This window comes from Coregonus lavaretus, assembly GCF_964263955.1.
Source record: "Coregonus lavaretus genome assembly, chromosome: 4".
Classification (NCBI taxonomy): Eukaryota; Metazoa; Chordata; class Actinopteri; order Salmoniformes; family Salmonidae; genus Coregonus; species Coregonus lavaretus.
In genome coordinates, this window is record NC_139991.1 from 30036550 (window position 1) to 30063410 (window position 26861).

Sequence of the window (26861 nt, forward strand, 5' to 3'; positions counted from 1 at the left end):
TGGATATTAAGTCTAAGATCTTTGATAGGCTGATGCAGAATTTGTTACAGAAAGTCATCACTGCCACCTGCCCAGGTTAGCATAGGGCTAAATGTGCCAGGTTATGTAATGGGAACAGCTCATGTGTAGTGTTTGATCACCTGCAACTATACTGAGTAAACAAAACATTAAGAACACCTGCTCTTTCCATGACATAGACTGACCAGGTGAAAGCTATGATCCCTTATTGATGTCACTTGTTAAATCCACTTCAAATCAGTGTAGGTGAAGGGGAGGAGACAGGTTAAAGAAGGATTTTTAAACCTTGAGACAATTGAGAGATGGATTGTGTATGTGTGCCATTCAGAGGGTGAATGGGCATGACAAAAGATTTAAGTGCCTTTGAACAGGGTATTGCAGTAGGTGCCAGGCACACCGGTTTGTGTCAAGAACTGCAACACTGCTGGGTTTTTCACACTCAACAGTTTCCTGTGTGTATCAAGAATGGTCCACCACCCAAAGGACATCCAGCCAACCTGACACAACTGTGGGAAGCATTGGAGTCAACATGGGCCAGCATCCCTGTGGAACGCTTTCGACACCTTGTAGAATCCATGACCCGACGAACTGAGGTTGTTCTGAGGGCAACAAAAAAAGGGGGAGCGGGGGGATGCAACTCAATATTAGGAAGGTGTTCCTAATGTTTGGTATAGTCAGTGTACGTCAACCATTTTAATTGGCTGATGCACATTTTGAGACAGAGAAAAAGTTAGCAAGTATGGCCCCACCAGGATTTCAACACCTAAAAGATTGGTTGAAGTTATTCGTCTTGAAAGTTACACTTTCCACATTATTTAAAAAACAAAATAAAAATAACAACATTTAAAATGACAAAAACACTGAAGATCAAACTGCCATGAAGATCAAGGAAGAAGAATCAATGCGTTTCATGTACATCCTGCAGTTTCCTTCTGACTGACTGAAGTCTTGTTTTTTAAAATCTGTCGTGTTGAACATCCCAAAAAGTGATGAGGACAAATCATCAGAAGCTTTTACCAACTGAAGCTACATACATAAATACATACAGTACCGTGTGTGTTTGTGAAATGATTTGACCCACCAACCAGTGCTATAAAGCTATGCTTCAATGTTTTGGGACATTCAAATATGAGCATACCTTAAAAACGTGCATTCCCTTTTGGATGTGTATTGTGCCAGTTGTTAGATCATGTGGATATGATATGTTTTAATCAGCCTATCTATTTGAAAAACACAAAAGTGATATTGCAGAATGGACTGTGGATTTGGGGTTGATTTAACATTTTTAGCAGCTTTCATATAAATAAGGTTAAAAAACATTCATATACCTTATCTTATCCTGTACTTTGTGATCCATCCATCTGGATATAGGACGGTTGTAGTGACCCTTCCTGATATAGGATGTCCACTTATTCAAGACCAGGTAATATAGCCTTGATGCTGGGTTGGTAATCTTGCTAGGCACTGTAGTTTACTTTACCACCATACACTAATTTAACCATACACAAACTCATATAATATCAACTACAGTTTACTATGGTTTCACCTTATCAGTTAGATATAGCATACTGTATACTATATGTAGTATATTATACTATATAGTATATAAATAGGTATACTAGAGAGGGTAAAGTGGGGGTTATGAAACGACTGGGTCCTGTCGGTCTTTCTAAAGTAGAGCTATAATGTGTATAATGTTGGAGTATCCATTTAATTAGACGTAGCTATTAATGTGTGGTTGGACTGTTCCATGGTGAAAAGGCTGTTGGTCTGTGACTGTGTTGACATATGAAGCAGTAAGCCCTGTGTGTTGGTTTGTCCGAGTAGCATGCTTTTCTTAGTTCACGCTCGGTTTGTGCAACTGATGTACGTACAATACATTTGACACATCGGTTGTGATACAAAATACAATTTTCATGAGTTTGCCTGCACAAAAACGTTTACAAAACACAAACCCATTGTACATCAGTTGTACAAGCGGATTGTGAACTAAGCCCTTCAAGCAGCAGTGGAGCAACGGAGGGGCGACAGATGTGTGCATGGGGTGGGGGAGGGGCGAGCAGGTGGTGGTGCAGTCAAAGGGCCACCCACCACCTCTACAAGCTAACAAACCGTGAACTGTGCTTTTGGTCCCACTATGCTGTAGGCCAGAGAGAGAGGACTGTGGCTGGTCCTGTGAGGAGTTTGTGTTCAGATACTCTAGTTGTCCAACAGACCCCAGGTTATTATAAGGACAGCGTGTATGCACATAGAGTACAGATACAGTAGTACAGTACAGGGTGTACGCCACAGGAGGTTGGTGGCCCCTTAATTGGGGAGGACGGGCTCGGGGTAATGACTGGAGAGGAATCAGTGGAATGGTATCAAATACATCGAACACATGGTTTCCATGTGTTTGACGCCATTCCGTTCGCGCCGTTCCATACATCATTATGAGCCGTCCTCCCCTCAGCAGCCTCCACTGGTGTACGCCTGTTAGCAGACAGACAGTGGAGCAGTGAGAAATGTTCCACTTAGTAGAGAAGTGTGCTTTCTGACAGGAAGTCAACAGGAAAGTAATGTGTGCTGTCACACAGGAAGTGTGTGTGTCTGTGTGTTAGAGAGGGCGGTAGGGTGGCTAGGTTGAGTGAGCGAGCGACTCTCGTCTGATTGGGCCGTGCTAGCGAGCCTTAGACCAGAGAGACCGAGCATGTCCAGAAAGGCTCAGATGAGAAGACATCGAGGCGAAAGAAGGAAGCATCACTACGCTAGTCTATTAGCACAGGTTAATTAAGAAACAAGTTTCATATTGCATGTCCTAGTACTAGAGTAAATTGCTTAGTGTATATAAAACTGGAAGAAGAAGAAGAAGAAAGCTATATTGTGGGATTATAATTACATTTCACTTTGTAATTCTAAAATAATTTATACCAACAATAAGTATATAATATTTACATACGCGTACATCATAAATAGTATCAGCACATGTAATATATATTTCTAGAAACATATACCATACACATATATGCATATATTCCATGGTATAGCCACACATACACACACAGTGAATATACAATTGAAATGACATTGCAATGCTGTGTTTGGGTAAGACTCAATTGAACATTCACGTCATCATCTCAAGTAAGCTTGAAGCCAAAAAGTTCAGGTGTAGTATTGCTATATAAGAAAGAGACCAAAAGACCAAGGTCCTCAGCCTTTAGTTTTGATGCAGCTGAGAGTCAAAAAAGTCAAATCAAGTATTGCTTTTTTAGGTTTGTTTCCTTTGATTTGGGTTGTGAGGAGACAGAACAGAGTGAGAGGAGTTCGGTTTGACCGCTCGCTGGCTCTGTACCGTACGGTGGGAGACGGACAGACAGCCTGCTGGGTCAAAGGTCAAGCTCCTTAGCGGGACTGTAGGTACGACAGTTTAGAAGCCACACAACCTGATGGTTCTAGAAGTCAGAGAAGAGATCTTGAGGACCCAAGTGAATAATAAATGGTGCGATGGTCCGAGGCTGGTAAAAAGGATTGTCAATGAAAAGACCACCTACAGTGAGGAGAAGAGCAGAGAGAGATAGTGTAATTACCGTGGGGCCCTGTAAGAGGCAGCATGACTTACTCTCTCCATAGGTTGTTATCTCTGCTCTGTCTGGCTGTACTGTACGTGGGGTTTTCATTGCACTGGGGCGGATCAGGTTAATAAAGACATCAACAACTTAAGTTGCAATGGTTACCACTTTCCGACAAAATCAATCCAACCAAAATTAAAAAGGATAAGGAAACTATTGAAAATAAAAACGTTGAAGCTCATTCATTTCAGATAAGAAAGCAGAGATATGTGATAAGACATGTAGCAACTTTTTTTAAGACAATGTGGTTAGTACATAACTCTGACAAATCAAATGTTGTGATTTTGGAGAGAGTATAGTACATTGCCATCACGAAGAGAGAGGGGGAGCCCATGGGATCAGAAGGGAGGGGGAGGGTTTGGGGTAAGGCACATTATGGGCTTCCCCTAGCTGTCACAGAGGCAGGTCTCCCCTGCTCAACCAACCATTGGACAGGACACTGGGACCTCTGGCCTATGGCTGCGCCTCATAGCGGTAACCATGGAGACGGCTGTCCTAAGAGTACGGTATCCCAGAGGGCTTTTCTCTCGATGGCGATGTTGACCACAACCTCCCAGCCACGGGCCAGCACAGACACACAACCTCCACTGATTGACCCAGATATCTCCATATAAGATATATTTAGGAGTAAATATAATATAACTTTCATGGTTTAACAAAAATATATAAATGCAGGAAATTATAACATGGTCACTGAATTCCAATTTCGACCTCACTGTTCGCATTGAACAGTATGTGGCTTGTTGTGCAGTGAACTATCGGGCTAAATAGAGCAGGAAGGTAAGGTAATCATACCATGGCAGCATTGTGACAGAGGTAGCTTGTGCTTTGTGCTGGCCACATGGGAGAGGACTGAATGGACTGCTGAGTCACAATGACACACTCACCAAACAATAATAACATAAAAACATTCAAGCACAGAAATGAACCAGGACAATTAGGTAGAAAATCTCCATGGGTTGGATAGGGTCCCTTGTTGCTGCTTTCGATTCTCCAGTGTGTAGCTGTGTTTCTGTGTTTCCATATTTTCATGTGGGATGTGCTATAGGTGTATTCGATAGGACTCAGGGGAACCAGCCAACTAAGCAGCCATATCAGATTGCTGTGCGAACTGCGGATGGAGGTCACGGGTTGGGGTCGGGAACCCAATGTGCAATGAGTGAGTGAGGGTTGTGAGGGGTCAGACTCAGGGTACATGTGCATGTATGCAGGACAAGACAAGTGATACCATCAGGACATCGCTGCAACCATGACCAGGGTCGAGGTCAATTCGATTTCAATTCAGCAAGTATAGGACTTAAACTGAAATTAAATCAAAATTCTCCCTGAATTGACTGAATTGAAATGGAATGAAGTGACAGCAGTGGGTTTGAGCTTCTATTTATTAGAAGATCTAATATGAGTGCTATTAACTGCTGTTGCTACTGTACCACTAGCTCTGCAAGCTGGTCTATTACTGTATAACCTCTGGTAAACCACCACCACCATGTTCCCCTACACTACACTCTTACTTCCTATTCATAACAACAGCATTTCTAATTTCCTGTTCACACCAGGAAATAGCTTCAAATAGCTTCTCTAGCTGCTATGTAAGCAAACAGAGGGTGCTACAGTGCAGTAGGGTCATTAGACTATACTGTACTGTTACTGTACCTCGTTTCAGTTATGACACCAGGCAGTGCTCAGCTTGTTGTAGGAGATAAAGGTTTTATTTGTCCACATTAGTTTCATTATTATTCCTATACATCCTTCACACAGCTCAGGTTTACAGAGAATGTGTCGTCTCGCTCTGGATAAGAGCGTCTGCTAAATGACTAAAATGTAAATGTCTATGTCAACTTGCAAGGCCTAAATCCTTCCTACAGCAGAACAAGAACAACAAATAACAAAAAAGGCTGATATACAGTGCATTGGGAAAGTATTCAGACCCCTTCCCTTTTTCCACATTTTGTTACGTTACAGCCTTATTCTAAAATGGATTTAATTATTGTTTTCCCTCATCAATCTACACACAATAACCCCATAATGACAAAGCAAAAACAGGTTTTTAGAAATGTTTACAACAATAAAACTACAAAAACCTGAAATATCACATTGACATAAGTGTTCAGAGCCTTTACTCAGTACTTTGTTGAAGCACCTTTGGCAGCGATTACAGCCTTGAGTCTTCTTGGGTATGACGCTACAAGCTTGGTACACCTGTATTTGGGGAGTTTCTCCCATTCTTCTCTGCAGATCCTCTCAAGCTCTGTTACAGCTATTTTCAGGTCTCTCCAGAGATGTTAGATCGGGTTCAAGTCCGGGCTCTGGCTGGGCCACTCAAGGACATTCAGAGACTTGTCGCGAAGCCACTCCTGCGTTATCTTGGCTATGTGCTTAGGGTCGTTGTCCTGTTCGAAGATGAACCTTCGCCCCAGTCTGAGGTTCTGAGCACTCTGGAGCAGGTTTTCATCAAGGATCTCTCTGTACTTTGCTCCGTTCATCTTTCCCTCGATCCTGACTAGTCTCCCAGTCCCTGCTGCTGAAAAACATCCCCACAGCATGATGCTGCCACCACCATGCTTCACCGTAAGGATGGTGCCAGGTTTCCTCCAGACGTGACGCTTGGCATTCAGGCCAAAGAGTTCAAGCTTGGTTTCATCAGACCAGAGAATCTTGTTTCTCATGGTCTGAGAGTCCTTTAGGTGTCTTTTGGTAAACTCCAAGTGGGCTGTCATGTGCCTTTTACTGAGGAGTGGCTTCCGTCTGACCACTCTACCATAAAGGCCTGATTGGTGGAGTGCTGCAGAGATGGTTGTCTCCACAGAGGAACTCTAGAGCTCTGTCAGAGTAATAACTTGTTTCAAAAATTCTAAAAAATAAATAACGGAAAAGTGGTGCGTGCATATGTATTCACCCCCTTTGCTATGAAGCCCCTAAATAAGATCTGGTGCAACCAATTACCTTCAGAAGTCACATAATTAGTTAAATAAAGTCCACCTGTGTGCAATCTAAGTGTCACATGATCTCAGTATATATACATCTGTTCTGAAAGGCCCCAGAGTCTGCAACACCACTAAGCAAGGGGCAACACCAAGCAAGCGGCACCATGAAATTGCTGCAAAAGGTGGCTCTACAAAGTATTGACTTTGGGGAGGGTGAATAGTTATGCACGCTCAAGTTTTCAGTTTTCTTGTTTTATTTCTTGTTTGTTTCACAATAAAAAATATGTTGCATCTTCACAATCCTGTCTCGGAGCTCTACGGAGAATTCCTTCGACCTCATGGCTTGGTTTTTGCTCTGACATGCACTGTCAACTGTGGGACCTTATATAGACATGTGTGTGCCTTTCCAAATCATGTCCAATCAATTGAATCAACCATAGGTGTACTCCAATCAAGTTGTAGAAGCATCTCAAGGATGATGAATGGAAACACGATGCACCTGAGCTCAATTTCGAGTCTCATAGCAAAGGGTCTGAATACTAAATACTGAATACTTATGTAAATAAGGTATTTCTGTTTTATTTTTGTAATAAATTTGCAAAACAAATTACAAACCTGTTTTAGCTTTGTCATTATGGGGTATTGTGTTTAGATTGATGAGGGGAAAAAATAATTTTATCAATTTTAATACATTTTAAAATAAGGCTGTAACGTAACAAAGTGTGGAAAAAGTCAAGGGGTCTGAATACTTTCCAAATGCAATGTACTGTAATTTAGACTCAAAATAATGATGTAACAATTCACAGTACAAATCCTTCAAGTTTTCCATTTTTGTAAGAACTTAAACCTGCAGGTTTTTTTTAACTGTAAAAGCTGGAAACAGTAAAAAAAAAAAAAAATTAACTTCTTTTACAAATCATGCTGAAGTCCTTTAGTTCAGTTCCCCCCTTGATATGTTGGAAAAACAAAAAGACTCAGATTCCCTTCTAAAAAAATAAGGTGGGGTGTTTTGGTGTCCCTGTGCTAAAAGAAGGAGTAGTGGGGGACGGGGTAGGCAGGCATTTTCATGACAGGCAACAGAAGCATTCTCTTGGGGGAGAAACCTAGAGAGGAGACACGAAAAGAGCACTCCATATGAGTCCACGGCAGGGCAAAACAAACGCTTCTGTCCTGTGTCATGATCTTCTACTGTGCCTAGAGTCTAGGCCACAGAACTACAATGAATAGAATTTCAGGTTAGCCATTTTGAGTGCACCAATGAGTTTACCAGTCAAAATGCTATTGTGAGAGCAGAGGGTTTGTTCCATTCATTCTACTTCTATAGAATGTGCAGAGCAACAGTAGAACCCAGAGAGAGGGACGATGTGTAAAGACGAAGTGAGTGAGTGAGTGAAGGAAGGAAGACCAAAGTCAATGGTGGTGTACAATGCAGGGCTATGGTTGGTTGGCTGGTTTGTTTGTCTAATTGTTTACAGGTATTGTATAATGGAGTGGATATTATTGTGGTCTGGGCTGTGGTTTGTGGCTGCGATCATAGACAGACAGAGGTCAAAGTTGTGTGTTCTTGAGTGTGTGATGTTTCATGTGTGTTTCTCTCAGTCTTGAACCCATACAGAAATCCCAAAGCAGCAACAGGAGGCTGAGCGCCACACAGCAGTGAGCGTCAGATAGAAAGATAGATAAAGAGATAGATGACTGTAGTGGGGAGGATGAACCAGCATGCCACATCATCTCAGAAGCATTGGGGGAGGGGGCTGGACAGAGACATGTTATCTGATCTCACAGCAGCCAAATACCATGATAGTGCCACATGACATGACTGGGTGGTGGGCACTAAATGAACAGGCAGAGACCAGGCAGGGCCACTGAGATTAGCTAAACTACAACACTACTAGCCTGGGACCAGATCTGATCGTGTTGTCTTGCCAACTCCTATTGTGACAAAGACCATAGGAGTTGGCAAGACAGCACAAACATATCTGGGACCAGGCTACAGCACTCAACTCCAGGGGCCTTATTCAAAAAGCATCTCAAGAGTAGGAGTGCTGATCTAGGATCAGGTGCCACCTGTCCATATAGTCTTACTCAAAGGAAAAACTGATCCTATATCCTACTCTGACACTCTTTGTGAATACAGGTCCCAGAGCTAGGCTCTCTGGGGTCTACTACTAGAACATGTTGTGCCTATCCAGCCCTGTACCCAGCAGTCTCCCCCTGCACATAAGACTCATTCAAAGCCCCCAGAACCAGAAACAGGCAACTCTCTCTGTGACAGAGAAAATGGGCCTCCCAATGCCACACAACACAACACACAAGGACCAGTCTGTTCTAAGTTTAGGGTGTGTGTGACAAAGAGATGGAGAGATAGAGAGAGGCAGAGAGAGGCTGAGTGTGTATATATTTGCAAACAAGATCATACGTTTTTTGAGTGTGTATGCATGCTTGAATTTGTGAGTGTATAAATCTGTAAGACAAAGTGGGTGTGAGTGATTGAGCATCGTGAGTGTTGCTGACCTCAAACCGCTCAGTGCTGTATTGAGTTATGCTGATTGTGCGAGAGCAGAGCAGCCTGAATCTGATCTAGTTCTGTAGACTATGGTAGACATTCAAACCTTCCAGAGCTCTGGCTGTCTGGCAGAGACTGTGTATATACAGTGGGGGAAAAAAGTATTTAGTCAGCCACCAATTGTGCAAGTTCTCCCACTTAAAAAGATGAGAGAGGCCTGTAATTTTCATCATAGGTACACGTCAACTATGACAGACAAAATGAGATTTTTTTCTCCAGAAAATCACATTGTAGGATTTTTAATGAATTTATTTGCAAATTATGGTGGAAAATAAGTATTTGGTCAATAACAAAAGTTTCTCAATACTTTGTTATATACCCTTTGTTGGCAATGACACAGGTCAAACGTTTTCTGTAAGTCTTCACAAGGTTTTCACACACTGTTGCTGGTATTTTGGCCCATTCCTCCATGCAGATCTCCTCTAGAGCAGTGATGTTTTGGGGCTGTCGCTGGGCAACACAGACTTTCAACTCCCTCCAAATATTTTCTATGGGGTTGAGATCTGGAGACTGGCTAGGCCACTCCAGGACCTTGAAATGCTTCTTACGAAGCCACTCCTTCGTTGCCCGGGCGGTGTGTTTGGGATCATTGTCATGCTGAAAGACCCAGCCACGTTTCATCTTCAATGCCCTTGCTGATGGAAGGAGGTTTTCACTCGAAATCTCACGATACATGGCCCCATTCATTCTTTCCTTTACACGGATCAGTCATCCTGGTCCCTTTGCAGAAAAACAGCCCCAAAGCATGATGTTTCCACCCCCATGCTTCACAGTAGGTATGATGTTCTTTGGATGCAACTCAGCATTCTTTGTCCTCCAAACACGACGAGTTGAGTTTTTACCAAAAAGTTATATTTTGGTTTCATCTGACCATATGACATTCTCCCAATCCTCTTCTGGATCATCCAAATGCACTCTAGCAAACTTCAGACGGGCCTGGACATGTACTGGCTTAAGCAGGGGGACACGTCTGGCACTGCAGGATTTGAGTCCCTGGCGGCGTAGTGTGTTACTGATGGTAGGCTTTGATACTTTGGTCCCAGCTCTCTGCAGGTCATTCACTAGGTCCCCCCGTGTGGTTCTGGGATTTTTGCTCACCGTTCTTGTGATCATTTTGACCCCACGGGGTGAGATCTTGCGTGGAGCCCCAGATCGAGGGAGATTATCAGTGGTCTTGTATGTCTTCCATTTCCTAATAATTGCTCCCACAGTTGATTTCTTCAAACCAAGCTGCTTACCTATTGCAGATTCAGTCTTCCCAGCCTGGTGCAGGTCTACAATTTTGTTTCTGGTGTCCTTTGACAGCTCTTTGGTCTTGGCCATAGTGGAGTTTGGAGTGTGACTGTTTGAGGTTGTGGACAGGTGTCTTTTATACTGATAACAAGTTCAAACAGGTGCCATTAATACAGGTAACGAGTAGAGGACAGATGAGCCTCTTAAAGAAGAAGTTACAGGTCTGTGAGAGCCAGAAATCTTGCTTGTTTGTAGGTGACCAAATACTTATTTTCCACCATAATTTGCAAATAAATTCATTAAAAATCCTACAATGTGATTTTCTGGATTTTTTTCCCTCAATTTGTCTGTCATAGTTGACGTGTACCTATGATGAAAATTACAGGCCTCTCTCATCTTTTTAAGTGGGAGAACTTGCACAATTGGTGGCTGACTAAATACTTTTTTCCCCCACTGTATTTGCAAACAAGATCATACGTTCTTTGAGTGTGTATGCATGCTTGAATTTGTGAGTGTATAAATCTGTAAGACAAAGTGGGTGTGAGTGATTGAGCATCGTGAGTGTTGCTGACCTCAAACCGCTCAGTGCTGTATTGAGTTATGCTGATTGTGCGAGAGCAGAGCAGCCTGAATCTGATCTAGTTCTGTAGACTATGGTAGACATTCAAACCTTCCAGAGCTCTTAGACATGCTACTGGCTGTCTGGCAGAGACTGAGAAGGCCACAGATGACCGACCAGCCAGTCTAGCCAGAGGCACAGTGGGGAAGCTACACTATGTGTTCAGTGAATGAAACAGTCACACTGTGAATGTATAGCTACATGTTTATAAAGATATAGTAGGGGTCTGAAATAGTTTGGGCTGGATGGTGGTGTGTGTGTGTGTGTGTGTGTGTGTGTGTGTGTGTGTGTGTGTGTGTGTGTGTGTGTGTGTGTGTGTGTGTGTGTGTGTGTGTGTGTGTGCGTGCGTGGGCGCAAATGTGTGTGTTTCCTAGTTTTTTTTGGAAGAAGTTAGTCTATAGAAGAAGTGTGTATAACCCATATAGCCTGTCCCTGTGTGTGTGTTGGTGGCATTGGTCCCTGCCTGCCTGGCCTGCTTTGAATGGGGTATCTGTTAGCTTAGCTGTGGACAGAGATATAGCATGGCTACACTAAGGAGAGGAGAGAGATGTCCAGAGAGTCAGGATGGGGGAGCAGGCAGACTGACGGAGGGGCAGGCAGAACAAGCAGCAGTCTGGACACTCAGGCGGGTTAAGAAGTGCAGCAAGGCTTGCTCCAACCACAGTAAGAACCAAAAGGTTATGATCAGTTCCACTTTTACTTTCTTTAGCTTTTAGATTTAGATTGACCCAATTTCCTACATTTCAATTTCGACCTCTACGTGTAACTCAGATTCAATGGCACTGTATCGTTTTCCAGTAGGGCCTCTCCAACAGTAGGGAGGAATAGTGAGGTAGGGCAGGTGTTAACTCTTTAACCTCTGCGAGAGAGAGGGATGACTTACCGTAGGCTGGGGCGGCTGCAGCACTGTATCCATATGGAGTCCCGAAGCCTGTCAGACATGTTAAAGCCATGTGGGCTGTTAGGATCGTTGGGTAACTGGTAATATAAACGCATGCATCCACTCAACATATAAACAACTCGAGTTTTGGCAGGGAAACGGACAGGACAGGCACACATAACACACCCACACTTTTACATACTTACATGTACCTGGTATCTGTGTGTATCCTTGTGCGGCAGCGCTGACGAAGGCTCCTCTGGTTAGGGCTGCAGCTCTACCTCTCCCTCTGGCAACCTGGGCTGCTACTGCTGAGGCTGCCGCTGCTGCTGCTAGGGCTCCTTTCGTCTACATAGACACAGAGGCAGTACAGTACTGATGACTGATCAGACTATCCTGTAAACAGGCGGTACTGATAGTTGATGAGACTCTGTATCAGGTTGTGAAGGTAAGAGAGGAAGTCTTTGATAACTGATCAGACATTCTTCTAAAGAGAAATGATTGATCAGCTTCTCCGGTAAACAAGCAGTATTGATAACAGCCAGTATTGATAACTGATCAGTCTTGTTCCTCTAGAGGATTGATATTGCTAACTGACCACTCAGACTCTTCTAAACAGAAAGTATTGATAGCAGATCAGAGAGACAGTATTGGTAACATACGGCATGTTGTGGGATGATCTTCTTCTTCTTGATGTTGGCAGCAGCGTTGGGACCAGAGAAGAGTTTCTCTAGAGCAGCCAACGCAGCCGAAGCTTTCGCTACCTTCTTATTAGGCCCCGCCCCACGGAACTTCTGACCATCCACCTCCACCTGGAGAGAGAGAGGGAGAGACACACACAGACACACACACTGATGGAGTGATGTAGTGTGTCTGATGAGCTTGCCAGTCAGAGTGCACCAACCTTGGTCCATTGAGTTGCATCGAAGTCCATTGAGAGTCAGTCTGTGTGTGTGTGTGTGTGTGTGTGTGTGTGTCTAATCTACTGTTCCAATGGAGATATGCATGGTGTAGGCCTCACCTCCATGACGAAGCGTTTGTCGTGGCTGCCCCCGCTCTCTGATATCAGCTCATACTTCAGACCCCTGCGCTTCTCATTCAGCTCCATGACGGGGTTCTTACCACTGGCCGTCAGAATAGGACCCTGAGTTCGGACCTGAAAAAACAGGAGCAGAACAGAAATCAGATTACAGATAGATCACTAATTAAATTCTACTTCCTTTAATTTAAATTAGGTTCAAATTCTGCTTCCTGTGGGGTGTGGACAATTCAAATTAAATGTCAATTCAAGAATTGAATTGGAATAAAATACTAATTCGCAACTCAATTCAGAATTGACCCCAACCATCCCTGGTTTGTTTGTGTGTTCATGCGTGTGTGTGTGTGTGTACTGTACCTCCAGTGTATTTGAGCTGTCTGAGTGTGCTGTGTTATTGCTTGAGTGTGTAGATGATTCGCTCTTCCCCTCTCCGTCAGACTTCTCATCTGCACTGCAGTCCAGGTCCACATCAAACCCTGTGGGGTAACCCATCGCCTGCAGAACCTAGAGGGAGGGGAGGAGAGAGGCACAAATCCAACATCAAACAATTTCTGATTTCTTCCTCCATCCCAATGCATGTTCACAAGTAGTGTCTGTCAGCAACACTTCCTAACAGCACTACTGTGGGTTCTGGACCGGTTCTGAGTGACTGAGTTTGAACTCCAACACACTCCTCCTGTTTCCTGTATTATAATGAACCTGGTTCCCTCAAGGCTAATTCACCGGCAGCACACAGCACCTTTGGGGCTCTGTAGTCAGTGGACCGGTACCTTTCTCTGTGTGGACAGAACAGGAGCTCTCTTTGTGTCTGACCCAAATTGGTGCTAGTGCTTGCACACACACACACAAACGCACACAGACGCACACGCAAGTACACACACATGCACGCGCATCGCCAGGGCACCAAAGCAGAGCAGAGCAGCAGAGTAGCATCGGGGCCTTTTATGGCAATCTGAGGAGGATAGAGGATTATCTATCTCTATGCTTGGGAAAGCCTCTTTGTTCACAACGACTTTGGGATTACCCAGATTTGGCCGCTCCACAGCAGCCAGGAGAGGGGGCGAGAAGGGGGGGGGGGCATCCCTGTCTGACCGCAGCTTGAGCCCTCACTCGTCTCACTCACAAGCACTCTCTCCTCTCTTCACTACTCTACTCATCACACAACACAACAGCTGTGTCTGAATCACTCACTCCTCTCACACAACATAACAGCTCCCTGTCTGGACTATTCTAACTGACTAATATATTATCTTAGACAATAATATTATCTCTCTGTCTAGACGTTGACCCTGTTAACAAACACCCCCGTGCTGTTGTTACTGTAACACTACTAGCACCATTTCCACATTTTACAGAGTAGCCTGCAACACTCTCACACCCTTTACAGTACGTTGTAGAACTCTCCCCAGGGGTACTTGCCCTTTACTAACACCAAACTACTATTTTCACCTCTTCCCAACATTTATCCACCCCTTCTCTCATTGACCAGGACAATAGGGTTCAAACTCTGTTACCTTGACAGCAACATGCAGCTTGGCGGTCTTCTTGGAGGAGCCTGAGGCTTCGTAGACAGTGCTGTCTAGGTCTACAGACATGGTGAAGACCGGAGCGTGAACTGGGCCAGACTGGGACAGCAGCTTGTACTGCAGACCTGGACGTATCTGATTCAGACGCATTAGAGCATTCATTGGTTGGTTGCTGTCTATTGCTTTGCTGTCGAGGACTAGGGAGGAAAGAGAGAGATACCAGAGAGAGGGTTAACAAAATAACAGTGGTTGTTGTTCAGTCAATCAAATGTATTGATAAATACATGCATGGTGTTATAGGAAATACTTTTTGACAAAATATCTGAGGAGTTGCGTTTGATTGTGTGTTTAAGTACTACAAAGGGGACCCTTGCTTCAAAAAGGACATCCTTTCTAACTGATTCTAACACCGGAGGCTAAGTAGCACTCCGACTATTTCCTCAAAATAACAAAAAGTGTTCTGAGGAGTTACGCTAGCTGGCTGTAGTATCCTCAGGCAACAGCTTCACGTTCAGACTGTGTGCAATATTCTATTCCCGGATTCATCCTTAAAAAACCTCATTGCTAAATCTGCTTCTTTCTAACCAATTACTTTTCCTCTAACGGGGAGGACAGGAAAGGGGACAGCTGGATGTCTTTGAGAAACATTAGAAATCAATAACATTGATTTCCCAGTGGGTTGTGTTGTGTGTACAGTGGGGAGAATAAGTATTTGATACACTGCCGATTTTGCAGGTTTTCCTACTTACAAAGCATGTAGAGGTCTGTAATTGTTATCATAGGTACACTTCAACTGTGAGAGACGGAATCTAAAACAAAAATCCAGAAAATCACATTGTATGATTTTTAAGTAATTAATTTGTATTTTATTGCATGACATAAGTATTTGATACATCAGAAAAGCAGAACTTAATATTTGGTACAGAAACCTTTGTTTGCAATTACAGAGATCATACGTTTCCTGTAGGTCTTGACCAGGTTTGCACACACTGCAGCAGGGATTTTGGCCCACTCCTCCATACAGACCTTCTCCAGATCCTTCAGGTTTCGGGGCTGTCGCTGGGCAATACAGACTTTCAGCTCCCTCCAAAGATTTTCTATTGGGTTCAGGTCTGGTGACTGGCTAGGCCACTCCAGGACCTTGATATGCTTCTTACGGAGCCACTCCTTAGTTGCCCTGGCTGTGTGTTTCGGGTCGTTGTCATGCTGGAAGACCCAGCCACGACCCATCTTCAATGCTCTTACTGAGGGAAGGAGGTTGTTGGCGTTGATCTCGCGATACATGGCCCCATCCATCCTCCCCTCAATACGGTGCAGTCGTCCTGTCCCCTTTACAGAAAAGCATCTCCAAAGAATGATGTTTCCACCTCCATGCTTCACGGTTGGGATGGTGGTTCTTGGGGTTGTACTCATCTTTCTTCTTCCTCCAAACACGGCGAGTGGAGTTTAGACCAAAAAGCTATATTTTTGTCTCATCAGACCACATGACCTTCTCCCATTCCTCCTCTGGATCATCCAAATGGTCATTGGCAAACTTCAGACGGGCCTGGACATGCACTGGCTTGAGCAGTGGGACCTTGCGTGCGCTGCTGGATTTTAATCCATGACGGCGTAGTGTGTTACTAATGGTTTTCTTTGAGACTGTGGTCCCAGCTCTCTTCAGGTCATTGACCAGGTCCTGCCGTGTAGTTCTGGGCTGATCCCTCACCTTCCTCATGATCATTGATGCCCCACGAGGTGAGATCTTGCATGGAGCCCCAGACCGAGGGTGATTGACCGTCATCTTGAACTTCTTCCATTTTCTAATAATTGCGCCAACAGTTGTTGCCTTCTCACCAAGCTGCTTGCCTATTGTCTTGTAGCCCATCCCAGCCTTGTGCAGGTCTACAATTTTATCCCTGATGTCCTTACACAGCTCTCTGGTCTTGGCCATTGTGGAGAGGTTGGAGTCTGTTTGATTGAGTGTGTGGACAGGTGTCTTTTATACAGGCAACAAGTTCAAACAGGTGCAGTTAATACAGGTAATGAGTGGAGAACAGGAGGGCTTCTTAAAGAAAAACTAACAGGTCTGTGAGAGCCGGAATTCTTACTGGTTGGTAGGTGATCAAATACTTATGTCATGCAATAAAATGCAAATTCATTACTTAAAAATCATACAATGTGATTTTCTGGATTTTTGTTTTAGATTCCGTCTCTCACAGTTGAAGTGTACCTATGATAAAAATGACAGACCTCTACATGCTTTGTAAGTAGGAAAACCTGCAAAATTGGCAGTGTATCAAATACTTGTTTTCCCCACTGTATCTGCCTTGAGAGAGGAAGGAGGAGAGAACTAGAGATAGAGATGGGGAAACGATAGCATGTCAATCCCAGACCTGTTCGTGCTCTATAGCCAACTCCTATGGAAAGGTTTGGTAATGACAATGACCATGGGAGTTGGCTTTACAGGACAAACAGATCCTGGACCAGGCTAAGAAAGGAGGGTTAGATGTAGGTTTCATGTATTTTATAGAGAGAGAGAAAACACCTCCAGTCCAGTCATATGGTGTTGGTTTAGAACAGAAGGAAATGAGTTCCTCTTTCTCTCCAGGACTCAAACATTTCCTCAATCTATAGGAGAATGTGACTGGACTTCTAGAAAGTTTAGACAACTGCTATCATCAGGACCATGAAGCCTTTGGAGTCTTGACTTATAAAGGGCCAGAGGTTTCTGCTGACCAGTAAAAACTAAAAACCATAGCTATGTTACAAGTAACAAACTAGAGAAACTACTGGCCCTAATTGTCCGAGACACATTTCCGTGGACAATTAAGTTTATTACTTACTACTTTTTATCTTTATCTTATCACATATTATCACATGACCCAGGGAGGGAACTTCTCCCAGGTCACATAACAGAGCAGGGTCAGCGGTCAGGTGTCAGGGAGGCAGGGCTGACCTTTCCTCAGGTTCCTCTTCATCTTCTTGATGAGGTCTTTGTCATCCGTGGACCCGTCCTCGTACGGCCTCTTCAGCCCTGAGCCCTCCTTGTCTGACCAGGGGTACTTCTGGGAGGGTTTACTAGAGGGGAGAGGGTCCATCTCCAGCACCTTGTAGATGTGACTGAACGCCATCAGTCTCAGAGCATGCTGGAACAGAGAGACACAGCAGATCGGTGAGGAGAGAAAGAAACCAAGACACAACAGACAGCGGAGGAAAAGAGGAGTGGAAGAGACAGAAGGACTGACAGACAGGTGTGGATGGAAAGAGACAGACAGGACAGATGCAAACAGAAAGAGACAACTAACAAAGCACACAGACAGGTGAGGAATGAAAGTGACAGATACACAGACAGGCATGGAGTCTGGTCTAGTGGTAGAGCTGCCGACTCCGGATCACACATTCCCCCCTGGTGATGGGGGTTTGAGCCTTGTCTCTGCTAATCTGTCTAAGCCCCTCTACAGCCTCATGATTAACAAAGAGAGGAGAGAAACATACATACACAGACAGACAGAAACAGTGAGAGAAACAACTAACAAAACAAACAGATCTAATCTCTGTGGTTCATTGATCCCATTTACAGAAATCAAATGATTTTACTTTTGTTTGTTTTTATGTACAATAGCCTATTCAGCAACAACTTCCATCGCACTCACCCAATAGTCACTGCCGTTACTTAGCAACAGTGGCTCCAGTACTAACCCCAGGTAAACAATACAAGCAGATGATTTGAGCTGCACTTCTCTTTGGCTGAGTTGAGTGGTATAGAGAAGGCACTGGGCCATGGATCACTATGTACAGTATGACTATGTATGGAGGGAGACAGGCCTATATTGTGATTGGCAGTTTGGCACCAACTGTCCCTCACTGAGAGAAATTAAATGAGAAGCAGCACTAGCTTTCCTACATTAAAATATTTCCTACGTTAAAACGCACACACGCACACACAAAAACAGTATGAGCCATCTCACTCCAGTATCCCTGCACACTGAAATCAAAAATCAAATCAAATCAAATTGTATTTGTCACAAGCGCCGAATACAACAGGTGTAGACCTTACCGTGGAATGCTTATTTACAAGCACTTAACTAACAATGCAGTTTTAAGGAAATAGAGTTAAGAAAATATATACTAAATTAATAATAATAAGTTACAGAATAAAATAACAATAACAAGGCTATATACAGTGCTTTGCAAAAGTATTCATCCCCCTTGGCGTTTTTCCTATTTTGTTGCATTACAACCTGTAATTTAAATTGATTTTTATTTGGATTTCATGTAATGGACATACATAAAATAGTCCAAATTGGTGAAGTGAAATTTTAAAAATAACATGTTTCAAAAAATGCAAAAAAATAAATAACGGAAAAGAGGTGCGTGCATATGTATTCACCCCCTTTGCTATGAAGCCCCTAAATAAGATCTGGTGCAACCAATTACCTTCAGAAGTCACATAATTAGTTAAATAAAGTCCACCTGTGTGCAATCTAAGTGTCACATGATCTCAGTATATATACACCTGTTCTGAAAGGCCCCAGAGTCTGCAACACCACTAAGCAAGGGGCACCACCAAGCAAGCGGCACCATGAAGACCAAGGAGCTCTCCAAACAGGTCAGGGACAAAGTTGTGGAGAAGTACAGATCAGGGTTGGGTTATAAAAAAATATCTGAAACTTTGAACATCCCACGGAGCACCATTAAATCCATTATAAAAAAATTGAAAGAATGTGGCACCACAACAAACCTGCCAAGAGAAGGCCGCCCACCAAAACTCATGGACCAGGCAAGGAGGGCATTAATCAGAGAGGCAACAAAGAGACCAAAGATAACCCTGATGGAGCTGCAAACCTCCACAGCGGAGATTGGAGTATCTGTCCATAGAACCACTTTAAGCCGTACACTCCACAGAGCTGGGCTTTACGGAAGAGTGGCCAGAAACAAGCCATTGCTTAAAGAAAAAAATAAGCAAACACATTTGGTGTTCGCCAAAAGGCATGTGGGAGACTCCCCAAACATATGGAAGAAGGTACTCTGGTCAGATGAGACTAAAATTGAGCTTTTTGGCCATCAAGGAAAACGCTTTGTCTGGCGCAAACCCAACACCTCTCATCACCCCGAGAACACCATCCCCACAGTGAAGCATGGTGGTGGCAGCATCATGCTGTGGGGATGTTTTTCATCGGCAGGGACTGGGAAACTGGTCAGAATTGAAGGAATGATGGATGGCGCTAAATACAGGGAAATTCTTGAGGGAAACCTGTTTCAGTCTTCCAGAGATTTGAGACTGGGACGGAGGTTCACCTTCCAGCAGGACAATGACCCTAAGCATACTGCTAAAGCAACACTTGAGTGGTTTAAGGGGAAACATTTAAACGTCTTGGAATGGCCTGTATGACTTAAAGATTGCTGTACACCAGCGGAACCCATCCAACTTGAAGGAGCTGGAGCAGTTTTGCCTTGAAGAATGGGCAAAAATCCCAGAGGCTAGATGTGCCAAGCTTATACAGATATACCCCAAGAGACTTGCAACTGTAATTGCTGCAAAAGGTGGCTCTACAAAGTATTGACTTTGGGGGGGGGGGGGGGGGGGGGTGAATAGTTGTGCACGCTCAAGTTGTGTTTTTTTGTCTTATTTCTTGTTTGTTTCACAATAAAATATATTTTGCATCTTCAAAGTGGTAGGCATGTTGTGTAAATCAAATGATACAAACCCCCCAAAAATCAATTTTAATTCCAGGATGTAAGGCAACAAAATAGGAAATGCAAATAGTCCGGGTGGCCATTTGATTAATTGTTCAGCAGTCTTATGGCTTGGGGGTAGAAGCTGTTAAGGAGCCTTTTGGACCTAGACTTGGCACTCCGGTACCGCTTGCCATGAGGTAGCAGAGAGAACAGTCTATGACTTGGTTGACTGGAGTCTTTGACAATTTTTTGGGCCTTCCTCTGACACCGCCTAGTATATAGGTCCTGGACGGCAGGAAGCTTGGCCCCAGTGAGGTACTGGGCTGTACGCACTACCCTCTTGAGCACCTTACGGTCGAATGCCGAGCAGTTGCCATACCAGGCGGTGATGCAACCGGTCAGGATGCTCTCAATGGTGCAGCTGTAGAACTTTGGGGACCCATGCCAAATCTTTTCAGTCTCCTGAGGGGGAAAAGGCATTGTTGTGCCCTCCTCACAACTGTCTTGGTGTGTTTGGACCATGATAGTTTGTTGGTGATGTGGACACCAAGGAACTTGAAACTCTCGACCGCTGCACTACAGCCCTGTTCACCACACTGCCAGGTCTCTGACCTCCACCCTATAGGCTGTCTCATCGTTGTCGGGGATCAGGCCTACCACCGTTGTGTCATCAGAAAACGTAATGATGGTTTTGGAGTCGTGCTTGGCCACGCAGTCGTGGGTGAACAGGGAGTACAGGAGGGGACTAAGCACGCACCCCTGTGGGCTATAAATATTGTATTGGCACTGACCCTGGCACTGACCCTGTATATAGCTCACTTACTTTCTTGTGTTCTTCTTATTTCTATTGCTTGTGTGTTTTTGTTCTACTTTTTATTTGTATATTTAGTACTACTGATATTGATTACTGTATTGTTGGGAAGGAGCTTGCAAGAAAGGTATTTCACTGTACTTGTGCATCTGACAATAACACTTGAAACTTGAGCTCCAGAGTCAATTTCCTAATGCAAATATATCAGAGGCGCTAAGGAAACACTCAGATATTCATATGCAGCGTTGCTTTACCTCATTCCCAGAGCCGCTCTCTATCCTATCTCTCTCCTATCTAACCATGTATCTACTACAATACAATTAGCCACATTGACATTCCATTGCCGTTTCACCTTCCTACAAAGGAGAGGGCAGGAAGATCCACTCAGACATGCAGCTCACTCCCTCTCTATTCCTAACCCGGCTTAGTGGAGCACACACACACACGCCAGGGTTTCTGTTAGCCGGTAATAGCTGGCTTTTTGCCTATTAATTGATTGAAAAACCAGTACATGTAAATACATTTGACCCGTCATATTTATCGGTCTATAGGATGCTTTGCATAGGCCTAATGTAGTGGAATTGAATTGGCGCGTGTATTTTCGTTAGTTGTTAGTTGTTATGTATCTTATTTATCACATGTGCACGGCATACAGATACTAGTTTCAGCAGAAAATCTGTCAGACAGCGTGAGAGCTGTGCTACAGCTCCTCAAACAAAATGTTTGTTGCTGCTGCGCAACAATTCTAAATGCAATCGTGTGTTAAAAACTGTTTTAATGGCCACGATTAAAAATAGCTACTATTTTTATTTCTCAACTGGTAGCCTATTGCTGCGCTTATAATGTGAAGAAATAATAGTTGATCAACATTTTAAGCTAAACGTTCTGATCTGTTGCATCAGACTCATTGCTTTTTAAAGTTATTTGATGTAGCCTAGGCCTACTGGTTGTATGAATTTGGGATCTATCGTCCCACAACTGTCCCAGAGTCTGTTTAGAATAGGCTATTTCTTTATCGATAAGCTGACCAATATAATAGGTAGCCTAAACTTTTCTATTATAGTAGATTGACATAGGCTAGTGATTTTGCTGTTCGTTGCTCGTCTTGTTGGCTGAGGAAAAGTACATGTGCAAATTGGAATTCGATAAGAAGCACGCACGCCATTGCATCCTCGAGTTGCAAGACTCACAGCTGTAATCGCTGCCAAAGGTGCTTCTACAAAGTATTGACTCAGGGGTGTGAATACTTATATAAATTAGATATTTCTGTATATCATTTTCTAAAAACATGTTTTCACTTTGTCATTATGGGGTATTGTGTGTAGATGGGTGAGAGAAAAACATCAATTTAATCCATTTTGAATTCAGGCTGTAACACAACAAAATGTGGAATAAGTCAAGGGGTTCCAACAACGAGCTGCAATTTCTGAATAATTGCGTTTAGTCTATTTTCCGCTTAGGCTAATTTGCAAACTGCTAGTGCCATTTAGAATTGGTTAGCCTAGACTATAACCCCCCAAACTGAAAATACACAAAAACATTAGTTTGATAAAGAGAAAATGCATATTTTCATCAGAATCATTAAGCATAGGCTTACTCACCAAACAGATGGTATGGCCGTAATTCATCACCATGCAGTGTTCAATTTGGAATTGTTAATACATTTAGAAAAATGTTAAAAAACGGTAGAATAAACTAAATCAAACGTCTGTATATCGAAAAGAAAACAGATTTTGGTTTGTAACGCAGATTTTTTTTCTTCTTTCAACTTGCCAAATTGAGCCCCGTTTGAAATGATCACTCTTTGAGAATAACTGTTCCAGACTTGAGATGTGCATCACTTTGCACTGGCAACTTTTTTCATTTGGAAAAATATTCAGTTCTATTTTATTCTGTTATATTACGATATGCTTTTTTAAAACTATTAAATAGGTGTCTTGACAGTGATAAGGGCTCGGTAAATAAGAGTGTCTTGTCTGCTGAACAAAAATATAAACGCAACATGCAAATATTTCAATGATTACAGTTCATCTAAGGAAAGCAGTCAATTTAAATAAATAAATGAGGCCCTAATCTATGGATTTCACATGACTGGGAAGGGGCGCAGCCAATCAGAATTCGTTTTTACAGAGGTGTACAGAGGCAGGATTCATGGGTTGCCATGGCAGTGGTTTCCCACGCTTATCATCAAGGTAAAGCTCCTGGGTGGGGGGCCGAGGTGTTGGATTGATGAGGTGTGTGTGTGTGTGTGTGTGTGTGTGTGTGTGTGTGTGTGTGTGGTATATAACAGTGATGTTCTATCCCCCTCTCCACACAGCTCAGAGCCCAGATAAGTGCAGAGAAGAGCATCTTAAAGAGGGTTTCCCCTGTCTGACAGGAGTGTAATCTCCAGGCTACAGATGAGATAAGACTGGCTGGAGCCCCCGGCTGATCTCAACACTAAACACTCACACCATGGACAGTATCGAGTTCTGCTCTGAGACTACCCAGTACTAATGTTCCCTCTAAGCTGCCACGCTGAAGAAATATCAGCCTGCGCAGAGAAGCACGAGATTGAACTTTCTAGAGTTTTCCCATTTTATGTTTTTGAATAATAAAAGTTCTAAATTTGCTTTATGAGTAGTGCGTGGCCCTAAGGTGGCGACACATACATTCTAAGTGATTTCAATGGGTATTTCTCCATTCTGATTGTTTTATACTGTTCAATTCAACTTCAACCAATATTTTAATTTTCAGGATTTTCATCCATTTCTGCATTTCCTGCACTCATTTGAGATAATTTCCACACTGCCACGTAGGGCTGCACGATGTAGGCTAACAATCTAGGCCATTTTTATAACCAAATGTTGCAATTGCGATTTGACTTGCGATTTAGAGCAAAACACTTGGCTGAACTGTTGGAATCATGGAAACAGAACGATTATTCTAATTCTATAGTTAGAAGATAATAGTGGGCACTTCGAATACAGTGTTGTTTGACATGACAACGAATGAAAATGCCAGGGAGGAGTTATTGTGATAGGATAGGAACTAAATTGTTGACAAGTGTTTCCTAGGGGACCCTATCATCTTTGGCTACATTTAATGTTTTCTCTTAGCTACTTCACGTAGCTAACATATTCTTGCTTCGCGTATTCCTCTTTGATTTAGAAGATACTGTTGCATAAACAACATGCTGATTTAGGTCTACACCATCACTGGTAATATCAGGCTGTCTGGCACTGACTCAGTACATTTATTAGCTAGCTAGCAATTAGTATTAGCGGCTAACAAGATTTAGGCCCAACTTGCTAAGAAAATAAAACTAGCTGTTTGCAGATGTAAGAAACACAAACTAATAGTGTAATTATAGAACGCTAGTGGATTCATATTAAGAAGTCAAGTGAAAACAGTATCGTTGTCATCAACATTGTTGCATGCGCTGCATTGACCATGCAGACTGAATGCAAGTGTAGGGGTCGAGGAACAACAAATGTGCTCCTTGAGTGACAGGAGGCGGGGCTAGGTCTGTGTGGAAAGCGGCATGGAGAGAGAGCTGAGAGAGATGACTGAAGTAGCTAAGTAAACTATAAAAATGGACGTTACACACAGCGTATCACATTTAACAAACCAAACATTTAAATACCATTATAGAAGGTAAAGTAAAAACCCAAACCAGTCGTGCATCAATACCGGTATATCGTAAAGTACGCTATACCGCCCAGCCATACATTGGAGTAGGATTCTATTGCATTGACATGTAAGACTCAGTCCGTACTCTACGCAGACTGGTGCGGCATAACCAATCAGTGCTGCAGTAGGCCTATATGCAAATAGACCATTGACATATATGGATATGTGCCATTCACTTTGAACTTGATTGTGTTTACAGTATGAGCAACTGTAAGTAGATGTTTTGAGATCAAAGCAAGAGCTGCATGAAGCCAAGTGTGCACATTTGATAATATCCTTTGCTAGTTAGTGAGTTATTATCCCAGTTATAGATCATTTGTAGTCAGCAATGGGGGAGTGACTGCTACAAGAGCACAAAACATGTACATTTCTAGACATCTTTGAAATGTGAGTTGGTTAAAGAGCTTTTTTTTGTCTTAAAGGGGCAGTGTTGTATTTTGAGACGGTCTTGAATAAGCTAAGTAGCCAATAGGCAGAGGGTAGCATAATATGTCTGATTCTCTGTAACTTAAAGTGGGTACAGCCTCAATGTTCACAGTAAACGTGCGCTGGATGTTGCACAGAATTTTCACAATGTTCAAGTTTGCACTCAGCAGACCTGAAATCTGCTCAGTGCCGGGAATAAAATTGAGGGAACATTGCCCAGAACTGCTACCTGAAAATACCAAAAACTGTCTGGGTTCAAACCTGGGTCCCACGCAAGCCACAAGACATGGTTACCCCTCTGAGCCAAAGAGCCTAGGCATTAGCATGGGGATTCCACAGGTATGAGGTGAGGTTTTACCTGTGCGCTGTAGGTGATGGCCTCTGCCTCCTCGTCTGTCATGGCCGTTAGGGTGTTGGTCAGCTCCTTCTCACATGGGTCGTGTAACCCTGGTCCTCCTGGGGATCGCAAGTAGACAAGGAAATCTTAATATCATTCAACCTTTTTTCAACCTGCTCCCCCAGGTTAACTAAATGAGCCTCTGATTCCTACATCATTCAATACTAATGAGTTATGACTTCATCAAATTATTTGAAAGTAATAACAGGTTTGTTTTTTCCCATGTCAGTTTGTAACAGGGAAAGTGAAAGGCAGAAAGAGAGAGAGACAGAGACAAAGAGAGACAGGTATGTACTGTACCTGGAAGGAGGATTCCTGAGGCGAGACACTCCATGACCCTACGGAGGGCCTCCCCTGCACCCAGCGGCCGGTTACACGTGGCTATGGCCTTCTCACAGATCAGCTCCAGGGGCTGGGGGAGATACCAAGACCAAGATAAAGCAAGGACAGTGAGATCAGTTCAGCTGTTAGTGGCACACAAACCAGTATATGTTTGGTCTGAAACACCAGTATATGTTTGGTCTGAAACACCAGTATATGTTTGGTCTGAGACACTAGTATACAATACAAGTCAAAAGTTTGGACTCACCTACTCATGCAAGGGTTTTTCTTTATTTTTTACTATTTTCTACATTGTAGAATAATTGTGAAGACATCAAAACTATGAAATAACACATATGGAGTCATGTAGTAATCAAAAAAGTGTTAAACAAATCAAGATATATTTTATATTTGAGATTCTTCAAATAGCCACCCTTTGCCTTGATGACAGCTTTGCACATTGCTCATTCTCTCAACCTGGAATGCTTTTCCAACAGTCTTGAAGGAGTTCCCACATATGCTGATCACTTGTTGGCTGCTTTTCCTTCACTATGCCATCCGACTCATCCCAAACCATCTCAATTGGGTTGAGGTCGGGGGATTGTGGAGGCCAGATCATCTGATGCAGCACTCCATCACTCTCCTTCTTGGTAAAATAGCCCTTACACAGCCTGGAGGTGTGTTGGGTCATTGTCCTGTTGAAAAACAAATGATAGTCCAAACCAGATAGGATGGCGTATCGCTGCAGAATGCTGTGGTAGCCATGCTGGTTAAGTGTGCCTTGAATTCTAAATAAATCACAGACAGTGTCACCAGCAAAGCACCCCCACACCATAACACCTCCTCCTCCATGCTTTACGGTGGGAAATACACATGCAGAGTTATCCGTTCACACACACCACGTCTCCCAAAAATCTCACATTTGGACAAAGGACACATTTCCACCGGTCTATTGTCCATTGCTCGTGTTTTTTGGCCCAAGCAGGTCTCTTCTTATTATTGGTGTCCTTTAGCAGTGATTTCTTTGCAGCAATTCGACCATGAAGGCCTGATTCACACAGTCCCCTCCGAACAGTTGAGGTTGAGATGTGTCTGTTACTTGAACTCTGCGAAGCATTTATTTGGGCTGCAATTTCTGAGGCTGGTAACTCTATTGAGCT

General features: G+C 43.3%; 1 protein-coding gene across 1 annotated transcript in view; it reads right to left on the reverse strand.

Annotated features, from left to right (window-relative positions):
* Window positions 1-6206: 6206 nt before the first annotated feature.
* strbp (spermatid perinuclear RNA binding protein) overlaps window positions 6207-26861 on the reverse strand; it is a 111815-nt gene continuing 91160 nt past the window's right edge. The window contains exons 9-18 of the mRNA XM_084160923.1: window positions 25681-25792; window positions 25342-25439; window positions 17352-17541; window positions 14402-14610; window positions 13245-13391; window positions 12870-13004; window positions 12511-12660; window positions 12055-12196; window positions 11852-11899; window positions 6207-7653 (exon numbers count right to left, since the gene is read on the reverse strand). Of these exons, the coding sequence (XP_084017049.1) occupies window positions 7574-7653; window positions 11852-11899; window positions 12055-12196; window positions 12511-12660; window positions 12870-13004; window positions 13245-13391; window positions 14402-14610; window positions 17352-17541; window positions 25342-25439; window positions 25681-25792 (1311 nt within the window). The 3' untranslated portion in view covers window positions 6207-7573. The remainder of the gene's footprint in view (window positions 7654-11851; window positions 11900-12054; window positions 12197-12510; window positions 12661-12869; window positions 13005-13244; window positions 13392-14401; window positions 14611-17351; window positions 17542-25341; window positions 25440-25680; window positions 25793-26861) is intronic.